Genomic DNA, 9,077 nt, shown 5'->3' on the forward strand with positions numbered 1-9,077 from the left:
CAGTCTGGTGAGTAAACTAAAAATTTTTACTAGCCAATGGCAATTAAATTGCCAAGGTGTCCGTAGAGGGTTGCAGAACCCCCGATGTGCTTGCTACATCGTAAGAAGAATAACATCTATGCTAATATTCGTCTGTTTCATTCTTATTCTGAGGTCACCGTAGTCACCCAGATCTAGTCCGTATCCAGACCAGATGGTCACCCAGATCCAGTCCATATCCAGACCAGATGGCGGATCAGCACCTAGAGACGACCTCTACAGCCCTGAATGTCAGTGGAGACCATGTCAACTAGATGAGCCCTAGAGACAGACCCCCTGGGAAGACCTCGTCAACTAGACGGCCATCGGCACAAGACCATGAGGAGGCCAGAGGAGAACTCGCCCCCCGACTGAGCTTGGTTTCTCCCAAGGTTTTCACCGATGGAGCTTTTATTCCTTGCCACTGTCGCATTTGGCTTAGTTGGGGACACTTAATTTTTGGCAATATTGTTGCCAAAGAGAACTGAACTGAGCTGGATGATGACATCACTAAATCAACAATGATCTGACTTTACCTGAAAATTGACTGTTTACTATAGTCCATTATCGACACATCATTTTCCTGTTTAACACTGTAAAACTGCTTTGACAAAATCCGTATTGTATAAAGCACTATATAAATAAAGGTGACTTGACTTTTGTGAGTCTGCAGTCAGAAATACATGAAGGCATTGCTTTCTTGATAAATAAAATTACTAAAAAGTGTAGTACAATTTTTTTTTACATATATATATATATATATGTGTGTGTGTGTGTGTGTGTGTGTGTGTTATAGAAATTCATCATCAATGTAAATACACATATTAATTATATTGACCAAAGGATTATTTCATAAGAGTTATACTTGACCAAACAATTATTAGAATAAGTAAGAATTATTATTGAGAATAAATAAATAAATAAATAAATGTCTGTCATGAATCTAAATTTCAAGGTCCTTGTTTACAAATATTTTGGGTAGTTATACAAAAAAAGAGCAACTTTTCCTGAACCTACTGTAGGCTATTATCAACAAACAGCTCAATAACACTGCTAAGGCTCACTGGAAATTTAAGAGGAATACATGAAAACTCAAGGAGCAATCTGCACACAAAAAATTTGAAAACTGGTTGTAATAAGTTAAGAATATCTCATATTTAAATTTAAAAAACCTGCTTTCTCTCAGACAAATAAAAGGATGAAGACTGCCTTGGAAAGCAGCGTGATGCATGCCTATTTCGCTCTAAAGACTTCTTAAATGGTCTAAATAAATTGAAATGAAGCAAGCTAACTGGCAGGTTCAACCTTCCTCATTTTCCTGAAGGACGACTGTCATTTCAGAGTGGATTAACAAGTTAATGTAGATTGTGGTAACTTTTGATGGAATAAGTTTCCCAAGTCGGCTCAATTTTCATTGTTGGAATAGCTGGAGGTGCTGGGTGAATCTGAGGACAATTGCAAATGGATGAAACTTGCCAACTGGCATGTAAATTTGGTTGGAATTGTAGAGGAAATATTTAGAATTATAATAATCAACTGCAGTTATTATTATTTAGCATTATTTGTTGTTGTTCTTGCCCGTTTGTTTGTTTGTTTACACTTCTAAAGATCTCCTTTGTGTCTCACAATCCAATATGTTTCATGGTTTACTAATCTTTCAACTTCAAGACTTTGGCGAACCGTTCTGATGTGGGGGAAGAAAAGAAATCGAACTCGGGAGGAATTACAGAGCGAGCCAGAACATACCACGGGGACTCATTTCCAAACTGCGTAATGAAAGAACCCAACAAATGTGTCAAGCTGTAATGTAAGATGTCATGACAGGTGTGGAGACGTTCAAAGCCGTTTTTATGAGAGCTTGTTATCTTCTAAGGGTTCCGGCATCAAAAGCGGCATTTGGCCGTCTTTAGTTCCATAGATAATGAAACACTTGCTGTTAAGTGACGTCATCAGAAAGTGTTTCTAAAGAGAATAAAATTGGGGTCAGATGCAAAAAATAAACCTTTCCATTTCGACGCATGGCCTTTGATAGAAGCCCATCATGGAACCTATTCAAAAAAAGTCATGCTTTATTATTAGAAAATCAATTCTGTGGACTTTTTAGGGCAAAAAAAGCTGAACTTTTGACACACAAAATATGATAGACCTTAAAGGGATAGTTCACCCAAAAATGAAAATTTGATGTTTATCTGCTTACCCCCAGGGCATCCAAGATGTAGGTGACTTTGTTTCTTCAGTAGAACACAAACGATGATTTTTAACTCCAACCGTTGCAGTCTATCAGTCGTATAATGCATGGCAATGGTAACAAAATCTATGAGAGTAAAAAAAAACATGCACAGACAAATCCAAATTAAACACTGCGGCTCGTGACGATACATTGATGTCTAAAGACACGAAACGATCGGTCTGTGCAAGAAACTGAACAGTATTTATATAATTTTTTGTCATTGTAGGTACGACGGCTAATCAAAATGGTACTTACTTCGCTTATCCGGATTGTTCAAACCGACTTAAAACGAAAAGATTACGTTTTTTACGATTAATAAAAAATGATATAAATACTGTTCGGTTTCTCGCACAAACCGATCGTTTCGTGTCTTAGGACATCAATGTGTCGTCACGAGCCGCAGGGTTTAATTTGGATTTGTCTGTGCATGTTTTTTTTACTCTCATAGATTTTGTTACCATTGCCATGCATTATACGACTGATAGACTGCAACGGTTGGAGTTAAAAATCATCATTTGTGTTCTACTGAAGAAACAAAGTCACCTACATCTTGGATGCCCTGGGGGTAAGCAGATAAACATCAAATTTTCATTTTTGGGTGAACTATCCCTTTAATATGAAGAAAGCCGGAGTGTTCCTGTGAGCCGTCGGGTTTTATTTCACATCTAGCAGGTATTGAGCGTTCTGTCGGCTACTTTTCATTCGGAAGAGCATAACCAAAAGTGTTGGGCAGGAAAATAGCATCCATATGAGTGTGGATTTGCTTCCCTCACAGAGGAGTTACAAACAAAAAGGGCTTCCTGTCAGCTCTTGAAGTGGTCGCTTCTCTTTTGTGTCTGGGGCTTGAGGTGAATTAACCATGACTTTGTCTGGGATGATTTTGGATGTGTGGGGTCAGTAGAGCCGGCTGTCCTGGACTGACTCACATAAAGCACAATGAAAGCAGCGTGGAGAGGAGAGTGAGGCGGTGCATAATACGACTCGAGCTGTGAAGCCGCTGGTCACTGCTTTTGAGTGGAAAGTGATATCCATCTGTTGTCATCTGCTGTGTTGGCTGTCAAAAGAAACTGATCAAATCACTACAGACCTTAAAGCAGAAAAGACGTCCTTAATAGAGACACTTTCTCTCTCTCCTTCACACACACACACATTTACAAAGCTAGCTAAATATGGACTTTCCATTGACATTTAGTGTTTTACGAATTGTTTAGCTTTAAACTTAGTGACTGAAGACTCAACCTAACTCTAACCTTTAAATACAATTGACTTTTTCATTATTTATTTTTCTGATGTTCTTTTGGGTCAGTTCTTTTCCACCAATAATTATTTTCATATTATTGCTCATAATTGATTAATGGCTGATATTAAAATGTTATACTATTTTGTCTAAATAAAAAATAAATAAAAAAATAAAAATTCTAAAACCTAATATCGGTCATTTTAAATGCCACAAGTGAATTGATCAATTACAATATTACAATATATAGCCAAAAAAAAAAAAAAATCCTTGTAAGATCTGATAAAGATAACATTTATCAAAGTTAATAAATTATTATTGAGTGCACAAAAGATGATATAAATATAAATATAATATAGGAACATAAAAATAAACATTTATCCATCCATTTACCAAACTGTTTGTCCTATGTAGGTCACAGGGATTTTGCCACTAAAACAAACATAAAAATTTAATAATAATAAAAAATAAATATATAACATAAATACAAAAATAAACAAACATAAAAATACAGAATAAATAATACATTAAAATAAATATAAAATAATAAATATTCAGTATTGGTCTGTCTATCTATCTATCTATCTATCAAAAAAATGGTATAGATAAATCATGGAACCCAAATTTTACATGATTTGTCAAATGTTGCAGTTATTTCAATCCAATACGTTGTTCTTGCTTCATATTAAAAGTTTGTTTGTCTATGAAAGTAAAAAAATGAGCTACATTCTACATCCATCAAGAGCTTAGCTGAATCTGACAAGGCTCGTAAGCAGCATTCTGCAGTTGCGCATAATTCAGTTACGCAACACTCTCGGGTAGGACCGGTTAAGTTTATCGTTTTCTCTTCAATAATATGAAGAAGAAAGGGGAACAATAGAAACGTTGTGAAATCCTGGAGAAGAGAGAGAGGGGTGGGATAATCTCCTCAGAACACTGAGCACTCTGTGTGGACAAGATGTAACAATTCAAAACGCACACAAAAGGGATTTAATTGAACTTCGTAGAAATCAATAGCTCAGCTTTGGTCCATTTCATTCCACGACAGAAATCAAGACTCTAAGTGAATTTTAACTTGAGGATGCTGGGGAATGGAAAAAAAGAGAGGGAGAGGGGAGAAAAAGAGTATGAGTGGAGAAGAAAGGAGTTGGAGTGACGAAAGGAAAACAGCGAAAGTGGCAGTGCTCCCAGGAAACCCCTTTAGTGGCAAATTGAAAACTTGAAAGGCAGCCGATGCACTCTGAATGAATCTCTGTCCATGTCCCTCAGCTCGAGATCATATTTAAAAAGCCAAAGTAAAATGGCTGCCTCCCTTGTCAACTGCAACTCTGCAATATGCTAAATCGGCAAAACATCTCTAATGCGGAATTTTTATTTATCCAAAACCAAATCCTAAAATTTTAATTAACATTTACTCTCATGCAGTCACTAATCTAGTTCATCTTATCACACATTTCTGCAATTAATTCAGCTCCAAACGACCTCATTTACTCAGTCTACAGCCTTACATTTATGTATTTTTAGTTTTTACAAACTTTTAATAATCTAAAACGGTTTAATCTCCCATTGATTTAATGCTCGACTGACATCCATTTAAAAGCAGACAATATATAAAATAATACAATAAAAATTAAAAAAAATGCAACTTAGTATTAATATAAAATGTACACTATTTTTTTATTTTTTTTTGCAAAACAGTGACATATAAAAGCTATATATAAAATAATTACAAGTGAAATTGAGATGATTGTTATTGTTGACCTTCTTCAGAAAATCTGACTCAAATAATCATAAAAAGTGAACCATTATTGGAGAACCTCCATCAACTTTCCAAATAATAATAAAAAAAAAAACTGGCTATTCCTTTGCTGCTGTGGGCTTATTCCTTCAGGAAATGTACATCTAGGGCTGCACGATAAATCGAAATGGAATCGAGATCGCGATTCGACAGAAGCTGCGATTGTCATGCGTATCTTTCAGTGAAGCCCGGTTCTGTGATCAGCAGTAAATCTCCATCCAAAGGCCAGAGGGCGCTCTCGCGCTGAAACTCCAAATACGCCTCAGAAAAAACCCAGAAAATGCCTATCACTGCAGCTGAATAAACAGTAGATTCAACTGCTTTCATTGATTCAACGCGACTAATAAACACACGACTACGGCAATATACGGTTTATCGGAGTTCTTATTATTATAATTTTCATTAAAATAAAGTATATTTATAATGCAGTGCCTTTATCACTGCTTAAATACTACATCTAGCTCTTATTTTCATTCTGCTCCACCGAAGCGGAATCGTTATCATAATATAGTTACAGACAATTACAGTTATCGAATATAAATCCCACAAGGCCAGCAGAATGTGCACATAATAACAAAAAGTGTCTGTTAGTATGCTAAATTCCAATAATAAAATACAGATTTATCTTTCAAATTAACAGTCTTACTTAAATAGGAGCAGAAAATGATTCAAATATCCATTGTTTTTAACATTTTGTTTAAGGCTATGTGTCTAATTAGACTCTGTGGTATTTGCAAATCTGAAATATCTGTATCTGAAGCAAACCCAGCAGAGGAGCACTGTTTTAAAGTATTGACTTTAAACCTTTGATTTAGAAAAAAAAAAAACTTTTTATTGTGGTCTCTTTTGATGAGTTTTGAAGCCCTAGATGTGTCTTTGGTCAAAATACATTCATTTAAAACTCACTTATTGGATTTGTTGTGGAGAAGCCTGTCGTCCAGGTCTAACAGGGCATATGCGTGGTGAATCAGACGGCTGTTATAATGGATGGCGTTACTCCTGAGGGTGAGAAAACTCTGGCTGAACTTCATTCCCATCTCCTCCAGCTCCCGTGTCCCTGTCTGCAACCCCTGCGAGGTGAAGACATTTGAGATTGACAGTTGAGATTTATGATTGACAGACTGACTGATTGGGGCTGTCAAACTACATTTACAGACTTGTCTCTTAATTCTGGAGATGTTTTGTAAGTGGAGACATTTGCTCTGTGAATACTTGTACAAGAAAATATATGAATGACACTGAATTAAATCACAAAATATCAGTAAACTACAAGTCAAGCTAAACATTAGACAAGAAGTTTGATTCAGAACAAAACGAATGACAAAAACTAATAAAAAAATGCAAAACAAACCAAAATAAAAACACAAAACAAAAAGAAAACAAAAAACAATGCAAAACAAATAACAAACAATGCAAAACAAAACAAACCAAAATAAAAACAAAGCAAAAAGCAAACAAAAGACAACAAGGCAAAACAAAAAACAACAAAACACAAGAAGCAAATAAAAACAAAAACACACACAAAAAAAAAAAATGAATCAAAAAGCAAACATAAAGTTAGGCATCTTAATAGTCATTTAGATCATCACAGTGTGACGTAAAAGAGAAAATAATATAATAGTAATAATCACACACAATGCAAACAAACAACACAAAACCAAAATAAAAACAGGAATTTTGCAGCCTGTTGTAGCACTTTGGAAATTTGATAAAAGCAGCATTGAGTCAGGTCCCAAAATGAATCTGCACTGACACCACAATGTTATTGCACACTTCCTGCTGTGCACAAACTCTCCTCTCATATAATGCATTGTTCCGGAAACAACCATTAATGGAAATCCAGACACTAACAATATTTTCTGCCACTGGTAAACACAGCGCAGGCATTGAAACGTTCACGCTTTTCTAGGCACACAAAACCCTGCAATAACCCAAAGTCCTGACCCAGTGGTTCAATGAGCTGTGGATTACTGCAGGTTAACAAAATCAATAAATCTGCTGTGTCTCCATGTTTCTTCAGCGCTCCACTCACCAGTGAAACCAAAACAAAGAAGCTTGTGGAGCTTTATTCTGCTCATCCACGTCATTATTCTTGTTTCCATCAAATTCATGTTTCAATCAAACAAACCAAAGCATCCATATGTATTTATTGTATACAATAAATGTCTAGAAATAAACTAAGGACATTTTATAAAATATAACAAGTATCTATGGCTTTGACACAACATTATTTAGTTTTCAGTGAGTAGTCGACATTAAATATTTTTGGGAAGCTGACATGGCCTACTATACTCCATCTAAAACAATTTTAATCTGCATTTTATAATTTATTATAATTATTATGCATGCAGCTTTCATGGTTTCCAAACATTTTGGACAATAAAATTCCATGATTTTTTCATTACTCTTTCAATTCACTCATAATTACTATTTTAATTAAAAATGATTTATGAATAGATTTATATAACTACTTTATGGTACAAATGTCTCCAATAAGTCATAATTGTAAAATCTAGTAAATAAACAGTATCTGTCGGTTCCCAGCAGTCACTTCCATGAATTTTCTAGGCCTAGACCATTTTTAAAATTACTTCATATTTCCTTGATGCGTGTTAATTAAAAGATACATAAAGAAACAATTCACTGAAATGTAAAATTATTTCAGAGGAGCAGTTGGGAAGATTTTTGGTGAAAAAAAAAAAGCTAAACTTCAGTTTGTTCATATGATTTCAGAATGCTTAAAAAAGTAAATAAAAAAAAGTAGTCAGAAGACTCAGAAAAACATTAACTAATAATAACAAATAAAAATTAATAAAAATTGCAAAAAATAATAAATAAATAAATAAATTCTTGCCCAAATAAAGTCTTTAACCTTGCCTGTTTCAACGATCAGTTTTCTGTCAGATCACGCCTTTCATAACAACATAATGATTGCAGATTATTTCGCCAAGAAGCAGCTGCACCTGCTCGCTCGAGCATGTTATTAGCGTGTGAACGCTGCACGCTTCTCCTGAGAACATGCGGCGGCGAATCCCCGGGAGCCCTTCATTCACTGCAACCTCGGCCTGGTGAAATTGAGCCCGGTTTCACTGCAACACAATCTCCATTAGAGACAATTCATTATGAGCAACCGTGGCTCGCAGGGTCATGTTAAAATCAAGCGAAAAAAAGGTATCACAATTTTTCCGATAAGCCACCCCCAGGGGTGTGAAGTAACGAATTACAAATACTAACGTTACAGTAATTAAGTAGTTTTTATCAGTAATTGTACTTTTTTGAGTAGTTTAAAAATTGTGTACTTTTACTTTTACTTGAGTACATTTTAAGTGATGTATCGGTACTTTTACTCCGCTATTTTTCTCCGTTTGTGGTCGTTACATGCTTATTTTAATTAAATTTTTATCCATCAATGTGATTGGATAGAGAGTAATAGGTCTCGTGACTTTCCTCAAATCAAATTGTGCATAGAAAACTTTAACCGCCAACTGTTTATCATGGCTGCTGGAAGCGCATTCTTCAAGCATAAATTCAGTCGCAACTTCCTCTAACTTAATATGTTGAGGTAAATTTCGGATTTCTGCTTACTAAATGATTTGTATATATGCTTGCCTATCTACACGGCCTGAAATTTGGTGTGAGGTTGCGGGTATTGCGTACAGTGTTAACTCCCGCAAGTGCCACGTTCGATAAATTCCCACTCACTTATGAGACGCGCGATCTGCGCTGCCTCGTCTCTCTCTCACGTGCATTCTGCAGCAGTCACTTGGATAAGTCGTTGTTGCTTGTGGAACTTG

General features: G+C 35.5%; 1 protein-coding gene across 1 annotated transcript in view; it reads right to left on the bottom strand.

Annotated features, from left to right (window-relative positions):
- The window catches only part of LOC107707416 (cytosolic carboxypeptidase 4-like), a 170,948-nt gene that overhangs the window by 12,942 nt on the left and 148,929 nt on the right, over nucleotides 1-9,077 (bottom strand). The window contains exon 23 of the mRNA XM_016511404.1: nucleotides 6,190-6,353. Within this exon, the coding sequence (XP_016366890.1) occupies nucleotides 6,190-6,353 (164 nt within the window). The remainder of the gene's footprint in view (nucleotides 1-6,189; nucleotides 6,354-9,077) is intronic.

The sequence above is a fragment of the Sinocyclocheilus rhinocerous genome, unplaced genomic scaffold (genome assembly GCF_001515625.1).
Source record: "Sinocyclocheilus rhinocerous isolate Xijiao unplaced genomic scaffold, SAMN03320098_v1.1 scaffold534, whole genome shotgun sequence".
In the NCBI taxonomy this organism is placed as follows: Eukaryota; Metazoa; Chordata; class Actinopteri; order Cypriniformes; family Cyprinidae; genus Sinocyclocheilus; species Sinocyclocheilus rhinocerous.